The 22,733-nt window shown below is 37.4% G+C and overlaps 2 protein-coding genes and 1 long non-coding RNA gene across 5 annotated transcripts in view; 1 reads left to right on the plus strand and 2 right to left on the minus strand.

Moving 5' to 3' along the window:
* Positions 1-8,484, minus strand: part of LOC124385041 (putative protein MSS51 homolog, mitochondrial) — an 18,049-nt gene extending 9,565 nt beyond the window's left edge. Inside the window, exons 1-3 of the mRNA XM_046848110.1 lie at positions 8,439-8,484; positions 439-606; positions 1-100 (exon numbers count right to left, since the gene is read on the minus strand). The exon at positions 1-100 is cut by the window's left edge and continues 47 nt beyond it. Coding sequence (XP_046704066.1) covers positions 1-100; positions 439-596 — 258 coding nt within the window. The 5' untranslated portion in view covers positions 597-606; positions 8,439-8,484. The remainder of the gene's footprint in view (positions 101-438; positions 607-8,438) is intronic.
* A 1,973-nt stretch (positions 8,485-10,457) lies between these two features.
* On the plus strand, positions 10,458-12,238 carry LOC124385043. Its single transcript, XR_006925671.1, has 2 exons — positions 10,458-10,597; positions 10,696-12,238. It is a non-coding gene; the product is annotated as an uncharacterized LOC124385043 (long non-coding RNA).
* The window catches only part of capn15 (calpain 15), a 36,074-nt gene continuing 25,436 nt past the window's right edge, over positions 12,096-22,733 (minus strand). For all 3 annotated transcript variants that reach the window (XM_046848108.1, XM_046848109.1, XM_046848107.1), the window contains exons 9-12: positions 14,892-15,106; positions 13,079-13,242; positions 12,689-12,867; positions 12,096-12,562 (exon numbers count right to left, since the gene is read on the minus strand). In XM_046848108.1, the coding sequence (XP_046704064.1) occupies positions 12,385-12,562; positions 12,689-12,867; positions 13,079-13,242; positions 14,892-15,106 (736 nt within the window). In that variant the 3' untranslated portion in view covers positions 12,096-12,384. The remainder of the gene's footprint in view (positions 12,563-12,688; positions 12,868-13,078; positions 13,243-14,891; positions 15,107-22,733) is intronic.

Below are 22,733 nucleotides of genomic sequence, written 5' to 3' on the forward strand. Positions count from 1 at the left end.
TCTGGAGCAGCAGGAGCAGAATTTAAACGTCTCCTCCATTTTCTTAAACATCTCCTTATGAGAATGGAAACCAACCGTCCCCTTCCCCTCCAGAGCCGCCCTGGTGGACACATGGACAAACAATCAGATAGACAGAGAGATGGGCAGACAGACAGATAGACAAACAAACAGATGGACAGGCAGACAGTGAGACAGACAAACGGATGGACAGATAAACAGACAGAGAAACAGGCAGAAAGAAAGAAAGAAATGAACATAAATGAACAGAGTCTCATGTTGAAGCTTTTTACAGATAAACCTGAACTGAACTGTAATAGAAGTGTGTGTGTGTGTGTATTTACCCCTAGGTGAGGACCCTGACCTACCAAACGTCCTCAGAATCACCCAGTTCTCATAAACATTCAGTGTGTGTGTGTGTGTGTGTGTGTGTGTGTATACCTGTACTCTGAGTAGTCCTTCATGTTCAGCTGGTCCAGAATAAGTCTAGAGAGGCCAGGAACGTTTGAGTCCAAAGAGTAGAATCCAAACTGGTCAGAGAAGACACTGTCTGGACTTGGAGCAAAGGATTCTGGGAGTGCTGGAGTCTTACCTGCCATTTTAACCAGTCTGTAAAAAAAAAAAAAAATAAATTAAGTAAGAAGATTCCATTCAGCCTTCTGCCGACAGACCACCAGAATTATACACAAATAAAAACTCATGTTCAGAATCTAACAGTCACAGGAGATTTCCTGCTTCGCCAGAGACATATATATTCAAAAAACAAGTTTAAGTACTGAATGATATATAGATTAGGATTAAGATAAGATAAGATAAGATAAACCTTTATTCGTCCCACAGTGGGGAAATTTCTATGTTACAGCAGCAAGACAAAGAAATAAAAATAGATGCAAATATATAAAAAAGAATAAAAAATAAATAAAAACAGAGAAATAAAAACAAATAATAATAATAATAATAATAATAATAATAATAATAATAATATTAATAACAAACAAAGAAATAAAAATAAATGCAAATATATGAAAAAGAGAATATAAATATACTACAATAACAGTATATACACAGTACAATGTATAAATACAAATGGGGGGAGAAAAAAAGTACGCGTTTCGAATAATATTTGAAGGTGGTATTGCACGTAATTGCAGGTAATATTGCACATAATATTGTACCTGATTCATGTAATATTGCACACAGATAATGTTATTGCACAGCTTAAAAAGTAATAACAGTGTTGTATTTTTGTGACTGGTTTTACTGGGAACAGCTTTGGTTGTACAGTCTAATAGCAGCAGGGAGAAAAGACCTTCTGTAACGAATTATATATAGATTAGGATTAGGGTTAGTACTGAATGATATATAGATTAGGATTAGTATTGAATTATATATAGTTAAGGATTAGGGTTAGTACTGAATTATATATAGATTAGGATTAGTATTGAATTATATATAGATTAGGATTAGGCTTATCACTGAATTATATATAGATTAGGATTAGGGTTATCACTGAATGATATATAGATTAGGATTAGGATTGAATTATATATAGATTAGGATTAGGGTTAGTACTGAATTATATATAGATTAGGATTAGGGTTAGTACTGAATTATATATAGATTAGGATTAGTATTGAATTATATATAGATTAGGATTAGGGTTAGTACTGAATTATATATAGATTCGGATTAGGGTTAGTATTGAATTATATATAGATTAGGATTAGGGTTAGTACTGAATTATATATAGATTAGGATTAGGGTTAGTACTGAATGATATATAGATTAGGATTAGTATTGAATTATATATAGATTAGGATTAGAGTTAGTACTGAATTATATATAGATTAGGATTAGGGTTAGTACTGAATTATATATAGATTAGGATTAGTATTGAATTATATATAGATGAGGATTAGGGTTAGTACTGAATGATATATAGATTAGGATTAGGGTTAGTACTGAATTATATACAGATTAGGATTAGGGTTAGTACTGAATTATATATAGATTAGGCTTAGTATTGAATTATATATAGATTAGGATTAGGTTAGTACTGAATTATATATAGATTAGGATTAGGGTTAGTACTGAATTATATATAGATTAGGATTAGTATTAAATTATATATAGATTAGGATTAGTATTGAATTATATATAGATTAGGATTAGGGTTAGTACTGAATTATATATAGATTCGGATTAGGGTTAGTATTGAATTATATATAGATTAGGATTAGGGTTAGTACTGAATTATATATAGATTAGGATTAGGGTTAGTACTGAATGATATATAGATTAGGATTAGTATTGAATTATATATAGATTAGGATTAGAGTTAGTACTGAATTATATATAGATTAGGATTAGGGTTAGTACTGAATTATATATAGATTAGGATTAGTATTGAATTATATATAGATGAGGATTAGGGTTAGTACTGAATGATATATAGATTAGGATTAGGGTTAGTACTGAATGATATATAGATTAGGCTTAGTATTGAATTATATATAGATTAGGATTAGGGTTAGTACTGAATTATATAGATTAGGATTAGGTTAGTACTGAATTATATATAGATTAGGATTAGTATTAAATTATATATAGATTAGGATTAGTATTGAATTATATATAGATTAGGATTAGGGTTAGTACTGAATTATATATAGATTAGGATTAGGGTTAGTATTGAATTATATATAGATTAGGATTAGGTTAGTACTGAATGATATATAGATTAAGATTAGGGTTAGTACTAAATGATATATAGATTAGGATTAGTATTGAATTATATATAGATTAGGATTAGGGTTAGTACTGAATTATATATAGATTAGGATTAGTATTGAATTATATATAGGTTAGATTAGGGTTAGTACTGAATTATATAGATTAGGAATAGGGTTAGTATTGAATGATATATAGATTAGGATTAGGGTTAGTACTGAATATATAGATTAGGATTAGGGTTAGTACTGAATTATATATAGATTAGGATTAGTATTGAATTATATATAGATTAGGATTAGGGTTAGTACTGAATGATATATAGATTAGATTAGGGTTAGTATTGAATTATATATAGATTAGGATTAGGGTTAGTACTGAATTATATAGATTAGGATTAGGGTTAGTACTGAATGATATTTAGATTAGGATTAGGTTAGTACTAAATGATATATAGATTAGGATTAGGGTTAGCACTGAATTATATATTGATTAGGATTAGGGTTAGTACTGAATGATATTTAGGTTAGGATTAGGGTTAGTACTAAATGATATATAGGTTAGGATTAGGGTTAGCACTGAATGATATATAGGTTAGGATTAGGGTTAGCACTGAATGATATATAGGTTAGGATTAGGGTTAGTACTGAATTATATATAGATTAGGCTTAGTATTGAATTATATATAGATTAGGATTAGGGTTAGTACTGAATTATATATAGATTAGGATTAGGGTTAGTACTGAATTATATATAGATTAGGATTAGTATTAAATTATATATAGATTAGGATTAGTATTGAATTATATATAGATTAGGATTAGGGTTAGTACTGAATTATATATAGATTCGGATTAGGGTTAGTATTGAATTATATATAGATTAGGATTAGGGTTAGTACTGAATTATATATAGATTAGGATTAGGGTTAGTACTGAATGATATATAGATTAGGATTAGTATTGAATTATATATAGATTAGGATTAGAGTTAGTACTGAATTATATATAGATTAGGATTAGGGTTAGTACTGAATTATATATAGATTAGGATTAGTATTGAATTATATATAGATGAGGATTAGGGTTAGTACTGAATGATATATAGATTAGGATTAGGGTTAGTACTGAATGATATATAGATTAGGCTTAGTATTGAATTATATATAGATTAGGATTAGGGTTAGTACTGAATTATATATAGATTAGGATTAGGGTTAGTACTGAATTATATATAGATTAGGATTAGTATTAAATTATATATAGATTAGGATTAGTATTGAATTATATATAGATTAGGATTAGGGTTAGTACTGAATTATATATAGATTAGGATTAGGGTTAGTATTGAATTATATATAGATTAGGATTAGGGTTAGTACTGAATGATATATAGATTAAGATTAGGGTTAGTACTAAATGATATATAGATTAGGATTAGTATTGAATTATATAGATTAGGATTAGGGTTAGTACTGAATTATATATAGATTAGGATTAGTATTGAATTATATATAGGTTAGGATTAGGGTTAGTACTGAATTATATATAGATTAGGAATAGGGTTAGTATTGAATTATATATAGATTAGGATTAGGGTTAGTACTGAATTATATATAGATTAGGATTAGGGTTAGTACTGAATTATATATAGATTAGGATTAGTATTGAATTATATATAGATTAGGATTAGGGTTAGTACTGAATTATATATAGATTAGGATTAGTATTGAATTATATATAGATTAGGATTAGGGTTAGTACTGAATTATATATAGATTAGGATTAGGGTTAGTACTGAATGATATTTAGATTAGGATTAGGGTTAGTACTAAATGATATATAGATTAGGATTAGGGTTAGCACTGAATTATATATTGATTAGGATTAGGGTTAGTACTGAATGATATTTAGGTTAGGATTAGGGTTAGTACTAAATGATATATAGGTTAGGATTAGGGTTAGCACTGAATGATATATAGGTTAGGATTAGGGTTAGCACTGAATGATATATAGGTTAGGATTAGGGTTAGTACTGAATGACATAGATTAGGATTAGGGTTAGTATTGAATGATATTTAGGTTAGGATTAGGGTTAGTACTGAATGATATTTAGGTTAGGATTAGGGTTAGTACTGAATGATATATAGGTTAGGATTAGTACTGAATGATATTTAGGTTAGGATTAGGGTTAGTACTGAATGATATATAGGTTAGGATTAGGGTTAGTACTGAATGATATATAGGTTAGAATTAGGGTTAGTACTAAATGATATTTAGGTTAGGATTAGGGTTAGTACTGAATGATATATAGGTTAGGATTAGGGTTAGTACTGAATGATATATAGGTTAGGATTAGGGTTAGTACTGAATGATATTTAGGTTAGGATTAGGGTTAGTACTGAATGATATATAGGTTAGGATTAGGGTTAGTATTGAATGATATATAGGTTAGGATTAGGGTTAGTACTGAATGATATTTAGGTTAGGATTAGGGATTAATACTAAATGATATATAGGTTAGGATTAGGGTTAGTACTGAATGATATTTAGGTTAGGATTAGGGTTAGTACTAAATGATATATAGGTTAGGATTAGGGTTAGTACTGAATGATATATAGGTTAGGATTAGGGTTAGTACTAAATGATATATAGGTTAGGATTAGGTTAGTACTGAATGATATATAGGTTAGGATTAGGTTAGTACTAAATGATATTTAGGTTAGGATTAGGGTTAGTACTTAATGATATTTAGGTTAGGATTAGGGTTAGTACTGAATGATATATAGGTTAGGATTAGGGTTAGTACTGAATGATATTTAGGTTAGGATTAGGGTTAGTACTGAATGATATATAGGTTAGGATTAGGGTTAGTACTAAATAATATTTAGATTAGGATTAGGGTTAGTACTGAATGATATATAGGTTAGGATTAGGGTTAGTACTAAATCATATTTAGGTTATAGGACCACACACACACACACACACACACACACACACACACACACACACACACACACACACAATGTTAACATATTAGAAAACAAATAGAGAAAATAGCAGAAATGACAATAAATCACTCACACACACACACACACACACACACACACACACACACACACACACACACACTGTTAACACTTACATTAGAAAACAAATAGAGAAAATAGCAGAAATGACAACACACACACACACACACACACACACACACACACACACACACACACACACAATGTTAACATATTAGAAAACAAATAGAAAAATAGCAGAAATGACAATAAAACACACACACACACACACACACACACACACACACACACACACACACACACACACAATGTTAACATATTAGAAAACAAATAGAGAAAATAGCAGAAATGACAATAAATCACACACACACACACACACACACACACACACACACAATGTTAAAACTTATATTAGAAAATAAATAGAGAACAATAGCAGAAATGACAATAAATCACACACACACACACACACACACACACACACACACACACACACACACACACAATGTTAACATATTAGAAAACAAATAGAAAAATAGCAGAAATGACAATAAATCACACACACACACACACACACACACACACACACACACACACACACACACACAATGTTAACACATTAGAAAACAAATAGAGAAAATAGCAGAAATGACAATAAATCACACACACACACACACACACACACACACACACACACACACACACACACAATGTTAAAACTTATATTAGAAAACAAATAGAGAAAAATAGCAGAAATGACAATAAATCACACACACACACACACACACACACACACACACACACACACACACACACACAATGTTAACACTTATATTAGAAAATAAATAGAGAACAATAGCAGAAATGACAATAAATCACACACACACACACACACACACACACACACACACACACACACACACACAATGTTAACACTTACATTAGAAAATAAATAGAGAAAATAGCAGAAATGACAATAAATCACACACACACACACACACACACACACACACACACACACACACACACACACAATGTTAACACTTATATTAGAAAACAAATAGAGAAAATAGCAGAAATGACAATAAATCACTCACACACACACACACACACACACACACACACACACACAATGTTAACACTTATATTAGAAAACAAATAGAGAAAAATAGCAGAAATGACACACACACACACACACACACACACACACACACACACAATGTTAACACATATTAGAAAACAAATAGAGAAAAATAGCAGAAATGACAATAAATCACACACACACACACACACACACACACACACACACACACATACACACAATGTTAACACATATTAGAAAACAAATAGAGAAAATAGCAGAAATGACAATACACACACACACACACACACACACACACACACACACACACACACACACACACAATGTTAACACTTATATTAGAAAACAATAGAGAAAAATAGCAGAAATGACAATAAATCACACACACACACACACACACACACACACACACACACACACACACACACACACACACACAATGTTAACACTTATATTAGAAAACAAATAGAGAAAATAGCAGAAATGACAATAAATCACACACACACACACACACACACACACACACACACACACACACACACACACACACACACACAATGTTAACACTTACATTAGAAAACAAATAGAGAAAAATAGCAGAAATGACAATAAATCACACACACACACACACACACACACACACACACACACACACACACACAATGTTAACACTTATATTAGAAAACAAATAGAGAAAAATAGCAGAAATGACACACACACACACACACACACACACACACACACACACACACACACAATGTTAACACTTATATTAGAAAACAAATAGAGAAAATAGCAGAAATGACAATAAATCACACACACACACACACACACACACACACACACACACACACACACACACACAATGTTAACACTTATATTAGAAAACAAATAGAGAAAATAGCAGAAATGACAATAAATCACACACACACACACACACACACACACACACACACACACACACACACACACACACAATGTTAACACTTATATTAGAAAACAAATAGAGAAAATAGCAGAAATGACAATAACACACACACACACACACACACACACACACACACACACACACACACACACACACAATGTTAACACATATTAGAAAACAAATAGAGAAAAATAGCAGAAATGACAATAAATCACTCACACACACACACACACACACACACACACACACACACACACACACAATGTTAACACTTATATTAGAAAACAAATAGAGAAAAATAGCAGAAATGACAACACACACACACACACACACACACACACACACACACACACACACAATGTTAACACATATTAGAAAACAAATAGAGAAAATAGCAGAAATGACAATAAATCACACACACACACACACACACACACACACACACACACACATACACACAATGTTAACACATATTAGAAAACAAATAGAGAAAAATAGCAGAAATTACAATAAATCACACACACACACACACACACACACACACACACACACACACACACACACACACACACACACAGATGGAATTGATGGATATAGATGGATTTGTGTGAGTTTACATACAATGTTCAAAACATAAATCCAGGGTTACTTACCAAATACTTCACACCTCTGTCTTTCTCACGACCCTCACACCTCTCCTCTCTCTCTCTCTCTCTCTCTCTCCTCTCTCTCTCTCTCTCTCTCTCTCTCTCCTCTCTCTCTCTCTCTCTCTCCTCTCTCTCTCTCTCTCTCTCTCTCTCTCCTCTCTCACTTTTACTTTCTCCTTTTTTAGCCTGCTGTTTCTTCAGGTTAAGTATCATAGGGGAAGATAGTGTTACTTCTTTGACTTTTATACCCCTCCCACACACCAGGCTCCCCCTCGACTTAACACTTTACTGCCCTACACATTAACACCTCAAGCCCTCGACACCTTACTGCCCTCAAACACTTTACTGCCCCAAAACACCTTACTGTCCTCGACAACTCACTGCCCCAAACACCTCACAGTCATCGACACCTCACAGTCATCGACACCTAACTGTCCTCAAACACCTTGCTGTCCTCAAACACCTCACTGGACCAACACCTCAATGACCTTAAACACCTCACTGTCCTTAAGTACCTCAATCCTCGACACCTCACTGCCCCAAACACCTCACTGTCTTCGACACCCCACTGCCCCAGACACCTCGCTGCCCTCAAACACCTCAAGTCCTCAAACACCTCACTGTACTGGACACCCCACTGTCCCCAAAAACCTCACTGCCCTCAAACACCCCGCTGTCCCCAAACACCCCACTGTACTGGACACCTCACTCCCCCAAACACCTCACTGTCTTCGCACCCCACTGCCTCAACACTTCAAGTCCTCAAACACCTCACTGCCCCAAACAAGTTCTCAAACACCTCACTGCCCTCAAACACCAAACTTTACCTCAGAGAGTGTGGAGAACTCCATTTACATCCACAAACTGATAGCAAATAGTCAAATAAGAGAAAGGAGAGAGATCGAGACCTGGCCTAGAAAATACACAATCATAACATTAAAACCACCTGCTGTCTAGGTTCTCCATGGGTCTCCAAAACAGCTAACATGTCTCAGCCTGGACTCCACAAACTCTTTGAAGCTGTGTGGTATCTGAAACCAAGACAGAATAACCTTTAAGTCCTGTAAGCTGTGTGTTGGAGCGTCCATGGATCAAATAGTTTTTTTCAGGACGTCCCATAGACCCTGGATTGAATGAGATTTGTGGAATTTAGAGGAAAACACCTTTAACTCTTAATGTTTCTCAGAGTGTTCCTGAGCAGTGTGTTGCTGTGTGGATGTGTAGGCAGATTCATCCTGCTGAAAGAGGACACTGTTATTATGGAAGGGGTGGAGTCACAGGAGGCCTGGAAACGTGTTCATGTATGTGGTATGTAACATCAAAGGAACATTCACATGAACACCAGGACCTGAGGTTTCCCAGCAAAACATCACCAGGGCACCACACTGCCTCATTCAACTCACCTTCTTCTCATACTGCATCCTTTTCCCCATTAAATTCACTGGACCGCCACATGATGGAACAGAAAACGTGATTCATCGAACACGCCGCCTCGTTCCACCGCTCCACGCTCCGGTTCTGATGTAGGAGCTTTGGGTGGTGTAGAGGTTCAGCATGGGTTCTTTGAGCACTCTGCAGCTACACAGCTGTGATGCTCTGAGTGTTCTGACTCCTTTCTATCAGAACCAGCATCAACTTCTTCAACAGTTAATGCTACAGGAGATCTTCTGTAAGAGTGGACCTGACAGACAAATCTTCTCTCCTCACACACCCAACAATAATTCCGAAGTGTCCATGATCCTGTCTTTGGGTCAGCGGTTCTCCTGCATTGTTTGATTATTGATTATCAACTAAAAAATATTAAACCAATCGAACAACTTCAGGCGACTTGAAGATTCTTTAGGTGAATGTGATGTTAAGGTTTTTAAGGTGAAGGTGAACGTTATGTGAAGGTTCTTCAGGTGAAGGTGAACGTGATGTGAAGGTTCTTCAGGTGAAGGTGAACGTTATGTGAAGGTGCTTCAGGTGAAGGTAAACGTGATATGAAGGTTCTTCAGGTGAAGGTAAACGTGATGTGAAGGTGCTTCAGGTGAACGTGATGTGAAGGTGCTTCATGTGAACGTGATGTGAAGGTGCTTCAGGTGAACGTGATGTGAAGGTGCTTCAGGTGAACGTGATGTGAAGGTGCTTCAGGTGAACGTGATGTGAAGGTTCTTTAGGTGAAGGTAAACGTGATGTGAAGGTTCTTCAGGTGAATGTGATGTGAAGGTGCTTCAGGTGAACGTGATGTGAAGGTGCTTCAGGTGAAGTGAAGGTGCTTCAGGTGATGTGAAGGTTCTTTAGGTGAAGGTGAACATGATGTGAAGGTTCTTTAGGTGAACGTGTTGTGAAGGTTCTTTAGGTGAACGTGATGTGAAGGTGCTTTAGGTGTGAACGTGATGTGAAGGTGCTTCAGGTGAACGTGATGTGAAGGTGCTTCAGGTGAACGTGATGTGAAGGTTCTTTAGGTGAAGGTAAACGTGATGTGAAGGTTCTTTAGGTGAAGGTGAACATGATGTGAAGGTTCTTCAGGTCTTTAGTGAAAACACGTGTAATTTGTATATTTGGTAATCATGTAGGATTTTTTATTAATAATCATTTACAGCTTTACACGCATCATTCAGATCTTATCTCTACCAGTACGCACTGTGTAATGTCTAAACCTCACCCCCAAAGCTATAAACCCCGCCTCTACACCCTGAGTCCAGTCTCCACTGCTGTAGGCCACGTCCTCATACCGCACCCCCTCATCTCTAAGCCCCACCCACACCGCAGCAAGCCCACGCTAACCCATTAAAATCTTTATTTGGTCCGGTGGAACCTGAGATTATACACACACACACACAAATTAAGAACAGAGAGGAAGTGTGTGTGTGTGTGTGACTATATAGAACCTGTTTGCGTGTTCACCATGTATGTGTGTATGAGGTAGGATGGGAGTGTGTGAATTTATCACATCAAGGTTCACATGAAGGATTGTGTGTGTGTGTGTGTGTGTGTGTGTGTGTGTGTGTGTGTGTGTGTGTGTGTGTGCCAGCAGAGGGCGCTGCTGAACTGACTACTAAAACACTGCAAAAGGACAGATAAAAAGAAACCATGGCAACACCTATCTGACCAATCAGAGCTCTCCGTTCCCTTACATCATTTTGTGCTTTTCTCACCATGAGAGTTCTATCGCACACACACACACACACACACACACACACACACACACACAGCCATGTTGACTTCCCCTGAATGACATTTGTGTGTGTGTGTGTGTGTTCTCACACTCTGATCCACGTGAGTTTATATTCTAGTGTAAACTGGCTAGCACGCTAGTGCGTTACAGCTAATAAAGTAATGAAGCTAACCTGATTGAAAACCCACTCTGCTGTGTGACGTCACAGTCGCATGCTAATAAGCTAGCGTCAGCACATTCTCTAAACACCCAGCAGTGTGTTTCTTTAAAAACAGCTACACACTCTATTATCACCTAGCATTAGCTAACTAGCCATCCTAGCAGAGGGGACGTCATCAAGGGCAAGTGAATGGAACACAGCCGAAGCATCTACATGCTAGTGTTGTGTCATATTCATCATTCACTTCACTTCAAGTATTTCTCCTAATGGCTCCCTGATTGACTGTGGCAAATTAAGCCCCACCCATATAAATATATGCTAATGAGAGCACATGACACAAAAGAAAAAAGGAAAACATTTAATTGGGAATTTCAACAGAAATAAAAACGAAAGAGACGCTCGCATTTCCTGCAGGTTTGGCTCGAAGTCTCACTCACACACACACACACACACACACACACACACACACACACACACAGTGTGTATCAATAATGGTGGCATCCTTGAACGCACGTCCGTCCTTGTGTGTGTGTTTGTGTGTGTGTGCTTGGCTCCAGGAGCAGTGCTGTGATTGGATTGGCTCAGTAGTTCCGCTATGCTCCGCCTCACGAGTGGGTGGGGGTGGGCATGTGTCAGAGTGGGCGGGGCTTGTGCAGTCCCTCAGTGTCAGGTGTGAGGTGGGGTGAGTGGGTGGCTTTATTGGGAGTCCAGTCCCCCAGGTTTGCCTGCGCTGCTTTACGATGAGCCAAACGGTGTGTGATGGAGAACCCGGCGTTCCCCTCCAGCTGAGAGAGAACCACGAGAACCTGCCTGCAGACACACACACACACATATACACACACACACACATATACAAATAATGCATGTAGTACACAAGGTCAAACAGAAGATGGCAGTGCTGCCCTAGTTTATATTTGTGTGCGTGTGTGTGTATACCTGTGTAGTGGTGGCACGCTGTCTATAGTCTTCAAGCTGCCACGTGTTGAAACCACATTAAAGCTGTCTGTGCAGTCACATGACACGTGCAAGTGGAACTTTGGGTGTCGGTTCTCCACGACGACGATAAGCCCTGCCCACCCATGAGTGAGGTAATAACACGTCATACCTTCACGACCCTGAGAGAGAGAGAGAGAGGTTTAAATCGTGTGTGTGTGTGTGTGTGTGTGTGTGTGTGTGTGTTTGTAGTACCAGCCATTAGTTAGGACAGTTACTGTTCTAGTAATTTTTTTCTTTATTTTTTATTATTTTTAAACATTGTACATTAATATTGAGGAATCCTACACAATGTGTGTGTGTGTGTGTGTGTGTGTGTGTGTGTGTGTGTACCTCATGTCTCTCTCCCTTATTCTCAGTCAGTAGTATGATGGCGTCAGCGAGTATGGTTGCTGCGGCATCGACCTGCTCCACCATCACCTGTCTAGAGCTGTAGATGGCCAAAATGAAGCCTGGAGAATCAGGACACGACCGAGGGGGGGCAGTGGGGCTCGACACTGAAAACACACACGCGCAGGCACACACACACACACACACACACACACACACACACACAGGGACAGACACATCAAATCTCACAATAAAATAAACACTCAGACAGATTTGAGAGACAGACAGAGAGAGAGAGAGAGAGAGACACATACAGAGAAAGACAGAGACAGGAGGACACGCTTAGGACTTGCAGGAGAACACGCAGGAGATCAGACAAAAGGACACGAAGGAGGATATTCAGGAAAACATGCAGGGGGACATGCAGAAGGACACAAAAATAGACCCAAGTGCTCAGAAGTTTCACAGACGCTGAAGGAAACTTGAAAATGTAAGTGTGATCCAACACTGAACACATCACTGTGTCCATTACACATTACAGTAGGACCAATAATAAAAAAAAAAAAAGCTCGTCTCTAATGGTCCACTAGAGGGCACAATGACGACGAAGGTAAAGTCAAATCCAGGGAGCTGTGTACTACAGCTGAACTATATCTCCTGTTATTGTACTGCATTGTGTGTATGTGGTGTGTGTATGTGTGTGTGTGTGTTACTGTGGCATGTGTGTGTGTGTGTGTGTGTGTGTGTGTGTGTGTGTGTGTGTGTGTGTGTGTGGCGTGTGTGTGTGTGTTGTGTGTGTGTGTGTGTGTGTGTGTGTGTGTGTGTGTGTGTGTGTGTGTGTGTGTGTGTGTGTGTGTGTATGTGTGTGTGTGTATGTGTGTGTGTGTTACTGTGGCATGTGTGTGTGTGTGTGTGTGTGTGTGTGTGTGTGGTGTGTGTGTGTTTGTGTGTGTGTTGTGTGTGTGTGTGTGTGTGTGTATGTGTGTGTGTGTGTGTGTGTGTGTGTGTGTGTGTGTGCGTGTGTGTGTGTGTGTTACTGTGGCATGTGTGTGTGTGTGGTGTGTGTGTGTGTGTGTGTGTGTGTGTGTGTGTTAATGTGTGTGTGTGAATGTGGCATGTGTGTTTGTGACTGTGGCATATGTGTGTGTGTGTGTGTTAATGTGTGTGTGTGTGAATGCGTGTGTGTGTTTGTGTGTGTTGATGTGGTGTGTGTATGTGTGTGTGTGTTAATGCGTGTGTGTGTGTGTGAATGTGGCATGTGTGTGTGTGTGTGTGTGTTACTGTGGCATGTGTGTGTGTGTGTTAATGCAGTGTGTGTGTGTGTAATGTGTGTGTGTGTGTTAATGTGCTGTGTGTGTTTCTGTGTGTTAATGCGTGTGTGTGTGTGTTAATATGCTTTGTGTGTGTGTGTGTGTGTTAATATGCTTTGTGTGTGTTTCTGTGTGTTAATGCGTGTGTGTGTGTGTTAATATGCTTTGTGTGTGTGTGTTAATGTGCTTTGTGTGTGTTTCTGTGTGTTAATGCGTGTGTGTGTGTGTGTGTTAATGTGTGTGTGTGTGTTAATGTGCTTTGTGTGTGTTAATGTGTGTGTGTTAATGTGCTTTGTGTGTGTGTTAATGTGCTTGTGTGTGTGTTAATGTGCTTTGTGTGTGTTTCTGTGTGTTAATGCAGTGTGTGTGTGTGTTAATGCAGTGTGTGTGTGTGTGTGTTAATGTGTGTGTGTTAATGTGCTGTGTGTGTGTGTGTGTTAATGTGCTGTGTGTGTGTGTGTGTGTGTGTGTGTTAATGCGCTGTGTGTGTGTGTATGTGTATATACCTGGTGTCCCCCCGCTGTTCCAGTGGTTGAAGGCACAGCAGACGACGGCGTACTCTCCCGGCTCCAGCATCACGTCACAGCCTACAAACTTCTTCACCGCACGCTTACTGTGAGCCAGCAACCGCCCCAGTGTCAGTTTATTCCCGCTGGAGAACGAGGCCCGGAACACCATGATACACAGGTCCAACAGGTGATTATCTGCAGAGTCTGAACGTCTAGAACAGGGTAGGGTATGTTAGGGTAGAAATAGTGTAGGATAGGGTAGGTTAGGGAAGAATAGGGGAGGAATGGGGTAGGATATGAAAGAATAAAGCAGGACATGGGGATAATATCAAAGAGTAAAGTGGGGTAGGGTATGATATAAAAGAGTAGGGTAGGATATGATATAAAAGAGTAGGGTATGATATAAAAGAGTAGGGTAGAGTAGGGTATGATATAAAAGAGTAGGGTAGAGTAGGGTATGATATAAAAGAGTAGGGTAGAGTAGGATATGATATAAAAGAGTAGGGTAGAGTAGGATATGATATAAAAGAGTAGGGTAGGATATGATATAAAAGAGTAGGGTAGAGTAGGATATGATATAAAAGAGTAGGGTAGGATATGATATAAAAGAGTAGGGTAGAGTAGGATATGATATAAAAGAGTAGGGTAGGATATGATATAAAAGAGTAGGGTAGAGTAGGGTATGATATAAAAAGTAGGGTAGAGTGGGATATGATATAAAAAGTAGGGTAGGATATGATATAAAAGAGTAGGGTAGAGTGGGATATGATATAAAAGAGTAGGGTAGAGTAGGGTATGATATAAAAGAGTAGGGTAGAGTAGGGTATGATATAAAAGAGTAGGGTAGGATATGATATAAAAGAGTAGGGTAGAGTAGGGTATGATATAAAAGAGTAGGGTAGGATATGATATAAAAGAGTAGGGTAGAGTAGGATATGATATAAAAGAGTAGGGTAGAGTAGGATATGATAAAAGAGTAGGGTAGAGTAGGGTATGATATAAAAGAGTAGGGTAGAGTAGGATATGATATAAAAGAGTAGGGTAGAGTAGGATATGATATAAAAGAGTAGGGTAGAGTAGGGTAGAGTAGGGCATGATATAAAAGAGTAGGGTAGAGTAGGGTATGATATAAAAGAGTAGGGTAGGATATGATATAAAAAGTAGGGTAGGATATGATATAAAAGAGTAGGGTAGAGTAGGGTATGATATAAAAGAGTAGGGTAGAGTAGGATACGATATAAAAGAGTAGGGTAGAGTAGGGTATGATATAAAAGAGTAGGGTAGGATATGATATAAAAGAGTAGGGTAGAGTAGGGTATGATATAAAAGAGTAGGGTAGAGTAGGATATGATATAAAAGAGTAGGGTAGAGTAGGATATGATATAAAAGAGTAGGGTAGAGTAGGGTATGATATAAAAGAGTAGGGTAGAGTAGGATACGATATAAAAGAGTAGGGTAGAGTAGGATATGATATAAAAGAGTAGGGTAGAGTAGGGTATGATATAAAAGAGTAGGGTAGGATATGATATAAAAGAGTAGGGTAGAGTAGGGTATGATATAAAAGAGTAGGGTAGAGTAGGATATGATATAAAAGAGTAGGGTAGAGTAGGGTATGATATAAAAGAGTAGGGTAGAGTAGGGTATGATATAAAAGAGTAGGGTAGAGTAGGGTATGATATAAAAGAGTAGGGTAGAGTAGGGTATGATATAAAAGAGTAGGGTAGAGTAGGATATGATATAAAAGAGTAGGGTAGAGTAGGGTATGATATAAAAGAGTAGGGTAGAGTAGGATATGATATAAAGAGTAGGGTAGAGTAGGGTATGATATAAAAGAGTAGGGTAGGATATGATATAAAGAGTAGGGTAGAGTAGGATATGATATAAAAGAGTAGGGTAGAGTAGGGTATGATATAAAAGAGTAGGGTAGAGTAGGATATGATATAAAAGAGTAGGGTAGAGTAGGGTATGATATAAAAGAGTAGGGTAGAGTAGGGCATGATATAAAAGAGTAGGTAGAGTAGGATATGATATAAAAGAGTAGGGTAGAGTAGGATATGATATAAAAGAGTAGGGTAGAGTAGGGTATGATATAAAAGAGTAGGGTAGAGTAGGGCATGATATAAAGAGTAGGGTAGGATATGATATAAAAGAGTAGGGTAGAGTAGGATATGATATAAAGAGTAGGGTAGAGTAGGATGATATAAAAGAGTAGGGTAGAGTAGGATATGATATAAAAGAGTAGAGTAGGGTAGAGTAGGATATGATATAAGAGTAGGGTAGAGTAGGGTATGATATAAAAGAGTAGGTAGAGTAGGATATGATATAAAAGAGTAGGGTAGAGTAGGATATGATATAAAAGAGTAGGGTAGAGTAGGATATGATATAAAAGAGTAGGGTAGGATATGATATAAAGAGTAGGGTAGAGTAGGATATGATATAAAAGAGTAGGGTAGAGTAGGATATGATATAAAAGAGTAGGGTAGGATATGATATAAAGAGTAGGTAGAGTAGGATATGATATAAAAGAGTAGGGTAGAGTAGGGTATGATATAAAGAGTAGGTAGAGTAGGGCATGATATAAAAGAGTAGGGTAGAGTAGGATATGATATAAAAGAGTAGGGTAGAGTAGGGTATGATATAAAAGAGTAGGGTAGAGTAGGGTATGATATAAAAGAGTAGGGTAGAGTAGGGTATGATATAAAAGAGTAGGGTAGAGTAGGATATGATATAAAAGAGTAGGTAGAGTAGGATATGATATAAAAGAGTAGGGTAGGATATGATATAAAAGAGTAGGGTAGAGTAGGATATGATATAAAAGAGTAGGGTAGGATATGATATAAAAGAGTAGGGTAGAGTAGGATATGATATAAAAGAGTAGGGTAGGATATGATATAAAAGAGTAGGTAGAGTAGGGTATGATATAAAGAGTAGGGTAGAGTAGGATATGATATAAAAGAGTAGGGTAGGATATGATATAAAGAGTAGGGTAGAGTAGGATATGATATAAAAGAGTAGGGTAGAGTAGGGTATGATATAAAAGAGTAGGGTAGAGTAGGGTATGATATAAAAGAGTAGGGTAGGATATGATATGATATAAAGAGTAGGGTAGAGTAGGGTATGATATAAAAGAGTAGGGTAGGATATGATATAAAGAGTAGGGTAGGGTAGGATATGATATAAAAGAGTAGGGTAGAGTAGGATATGATATAAAGAGTAGGGTAGAGTAGGGTATGATATAAAAGAGTAGGGTAGAGTAGGATATGATATAAAAGAGTAGGGTAGAGTAGGATATGATATAAAAGAGTAGGGTAGAGTAGGGTAGAGTAGGGTATGATATAAAAGAGTAGGGTAGAGTAGGGTATGATATAAAAGAGTAGGGTAGAGTAGGGTATGATATAAAAGAGTAGGGTAGAGTAGGGTATGATATAAAAGAGTAGGGTAGGATATGATATAAAAGTAGGGTAGGATATGATATAAAAGAGTAGGGTAGAGTAGGGTATGATATAAAAGAGTAGGGTAGAGTAGGGTATGATATAAAAGAGTAGGGTAGAGTAGATATGATATAAAAGAGTAGGGTAGAGTAGGATATGATATAAAAGAGTAGGGTAGAGTAGGGTATGATATAAAGAGTAGGGTAGGATATGATATAAAAGAGAGGGTAGAGTAGGGTATGATATAAAGAGTAGGGTAGAGTAGGATATGATATAAAGAGTAGGGTAGAGTAGGGTATGATATAAAGAGTAGGGTAGAGTAGGCATGATATAAAAGAGTAGGGTAGAGTAGGGATGATATAAAGAGTAGGGTAGAGTAGGGTATGATATAAAAGAGTAGGGTAGAGTAGGATATGATATAAAAGAGTAGGGTAGAGTAGGGTAGAGTGGGATATGATATAAAAGAGTAGGGTAGAGTAGGATATGATATAAAAGAGTAGGGTAGAGTAGGGTATGATATAAAAGAGTAGGGCAGGATATGATATAAAAGAGTAGGGTAGAGTAGGATATGATATAAAAGAGTAGGGCAGAGTAGGGTATGATATAAAAGAGTAGGGTAGAGTAGGATATGATATAAAAGAGTAGGGTAGAGTGGGATATGATATAAAAGAGCAGGGTAGAGTAGGGTATGATATAAAAGAGTAGGGTAGAGTAGGGTATGATATAAAAGAGTAGGGTAGAGTAGGATATGATATAAAAGAGTAGGGTAGAGTAGGGTATGATATAAAAGAGTAGGGTAGAGTAGGGTATGATATAAAAGAGTAGGGTAGAGTAGGGTATGATAAAAGAGTAGGTAGAGTAGGATATGATATAAAAGAGTAGGGTAGAGTAGGATATGATATAAAAGAGTAGGGTAGAGTAGGATATGATATGATATAAAAGAGTAGGTAGAGTAGGATATGATATAAAAGAGTAGGGTAGAGTAGGGTATGATATAAAAGAGTAGGGTAGAGTAGGGCATGATATAAAAGAGTAGGGTAGGATATGATATAAAAGAGTAGGGTAGAGTAGGATATGATATAAAAGAGTAGGGTAGAGTAGGATATGATATAAAAGAGTAGGGTAGGATATGATATAAAAGAGTAGGGTAGAGTAGGATATGATATAAAAGAGTAGGGTAGAGTAGGATATGATATAAAAGAGTAGGGTAGGATATGATATAAAAGAGTAGGGTAGAGTAGGATATGATATAAAAGAGTAGGTAGAGTAGGGTATGATATAAAAGAGTAGGGTAGGATATGATATAAAAGAGTAGGGTAGAGTAGATATGATATAAAAGAGTAGGGTAGAGTAGGGTATGATATAAAAGAGTAGGGTAGAGTAGGATATGATATAAAAGAGTAGGGTAGAGTAGGGATGATATAAAAGAGTAGGGTAGAGTAGGGTATGATATAAAAGAGTAGGGTAGAGTAGGATATGATATAAAAGAGTAGGGTAGAGTAGGATATGATATAAAAGAGTAGGGTAGAGTAGGATATGATATAAAAGAGTAGGGTAGAGTAGGATATGATATAAAAGAGTAGGGTAGGATATGATATAAAAGAGTAGGGTAGAGTAGGTATGATATAAAAGAGTAGGGTAGAGTAGGGCAGGATATAAAAGAGTAGGGTAGAGTAGGATATGATATAAAAGAGTAGGGTAGAGTAGGATATGATATAAAAGAGTAGGGTAGGGTAGGATATGATATAAAAGAGTAGGGCAGAGTAGGATATGATATAAAAGAGTAGGGCAGAGTAGGGTAGAGTAGGGCATGATATAAAAGAGTAGGGTAGAGAGGATATGATATAAAAGAGTAGGGTAGAGTAGGATATGATATAAAAGAGTAGGGTGGGATATGATATAAAAGAGTAGGGTAGAGTAGGATATGATATAAAAGAGTAGGGTAGAGTAGGGTATGATATAAAAGAGTAGGGTAGGATATGATATAAAAGAGTAGGGTAGAGTAGGGTAGGGTAGGATATGATATAAAAGAGTAGGGTAGAGTAGGGTATGATATAAAAGAGTAGGGTAGAGTAGGATATGATAAAAGAGTAGGGTATGATAAAAGAGTAGGGTGATATAAAAGAGTAGGGTAGAGTAGGATATGATATAAAAGAGTAGGGTAGAGTAGGATATGATATAAAAGAGTAGGGTAGAGTAGGATATGATATAAAAGAGTAGGGTAGGATATGATATAAAAGAGTAGGGTAGAGTAGGGTATGATATAAAAGAGTAGGGTAGAGTAGGGTATGATATAAAAGAGTAGGGTAGAGTAGGATATGATAAAAGAGTAGGGTAGAGTAGGATATGATATAAAAGAGTAGGGTGGGATATGATATAAAAGAGTAGGGTAGAGTAGGATATGATATAAAAGAGTAGGGTAGAGTGGGATATGATATAAAAGAGTAGGGTAGGATATGATATAAAAGAGTAGGGTAGAGTAGGATATGATATAAAAGAGTAGGGTAGAGTAGGGTAGAGTAGGTATGATATAAAAGAGTAGGGTAGGATATGATATAAAAGAGTAGGGTAGAGTAGGATATGATATAAAAGAGTAGGGTAGAGTAGGATATGATATAAAAGAGTAGGGTAGGATATGATATAAAAGAGTAGGGTAGAGTAGGTATGATATAAAAGAGTAGGGTAGAGTAGGGCAGGATATAAAAGAGTAGGGTAGAGTAGGATATGATATAAAAGAGTAGGGTAGAGTAGGATATGATATAAAGAGTAGGGTAGGGTAGGATATGATATAAAAGAGTAGGGCAGAGTAGGATATGATATAAAAGAGTAGGGCAGAGTAGGGTAGAGTAGGGCATGATATAAAAGAGTAGGGTAGAGAGGATATGATATAAGAGTAGGGTAGAGTAGGGTATGATATAAAAGAGTAGGGTAGGATATGATAAAAGAGTAGGGTAGAGTAGGGCATGATATAAAAGAGTAGGGTATGATATAAAAGAGCAGGGTAGAGTAGGGCAGGATATGATATGATATAAAAGAGCAGGGTAGGATTAAGTAGGATTTGAGTGGGGTAGGATTGAGGAGGGTAGGATTAAGTAGGGCAGGATCTGAGCAGGGCAGGACTTGAGTAGGCAGGACTGAGCAGGGCAGGATAAGCAGGGCAGGATATAAAAGAGTAGAGTAGGATTAAGTAGGATTTGAGTAGGGTAGGATTAAGTAGGGTAGGATTGAGTAGGGTAGGATTAAGTAGGGTAGGATTAAGTAGGGTAGGATTTGAGTAGGGTAGGATTTGAGTAGGGTAGGATTGAGTAGGGTAGGATTAAGTAGGATTTGAGTAGGGTGGGATTGAGTAGGGTAGAGCAGGATATGATATAAGAGTAGGGTAGGATTGAGCAGGGTAGGATTGAGCAGGGCAGGATTGAGTAGGGCAGGACTGAATAGGCAGGATTAAGTAGGGTAGGATTAAGTAGGGCAGGATTAAGTAGGGCAGGATTAAGTAGGGTAGGATTTGAGTAGGGTAGGATTAAGTAGGGTAGGATTTGAGTAGGGTAGGATTTGAGTAGGGTAGGATTGAGTAGGGTAGGATTTGAGTAGGGTAGGATTGAGTGGGGTAGGATTGAGCAGGGCAGGATATAAAAGAGTAGGGTAGAGCAGGATATGATATAAAAGAGTAGGGTAGGATTGAGTAGGGCAGGATATAAAAGAGTAGAGTAGGATTAAGTAGGCAGGATATGATATAAAAGAGTAGGGTAGAGTAGGGCATGATATAAAAGAGTAGGGTAGAGTAGGGTATGATATAAAGAGTAGGGTAGAGTAGGATATGATATAAAAGAGTAGGGTAGGATATGATATAAAAGAGTAGGGTAGAGTAGGATATGATATAAAAGAGTAGGGTAGAGTAGGGTATGATATAAAAGAGTAGGGTAGAGTAGGATGATATAAAAGAGTAGGGTAGGATATGATATAAAAGAGTAGGGTAGAGTAGGATATGATATAAAAGAGCAGGGTAGAGTAGGATATGATATAAAAGAGTAGGGTAGGGTAGGATATGATATGATATAAAAGAGTAGAGTAGGATTAAGTAGGATTTGAGTGGGGTAGGATTGAGGAGGGTAGGATTAAGTAGGGTAGGATTGAGCAGGCAGGATTTGAGCAGGATTTGAGCAGGCAGGATTAAGCAGGGCAGGATTTGAGTAGGGTAGGATTGAGCAGGCAGGATTAAGTAGGGCAGGATTGAGCAGGGCAGGATTGAGTAGGGCAGGATTAAGTAGGGCAGGATTAAGCAGGGCAGGACTAAGCAGGGCAGGATTGAGCAGGCAGGATTAAGCAGGGCAGGACTGAATAGGGCAGGATTAAGCAGGGCAGGATTAAGCAGGGCAGGATCCGAGCAGGGCAGGATCCGAGCAGGGCA

Source organism: Silurus meridionalis, chromosome 4 (assembly GCF_014805685.1).
Source record: "Silurus meridionalis isolate SWU-2019-XX chromosome 4, ASM1480568v1, whole genome shotgun sequence".
Taxonomy (NCBI): domain Eukaryota; kingdom Metazoa; phylum Chordata; class Actinopteri; order Siluriformes; family Siluridae; genus Silurus; species Silurus meridionalis.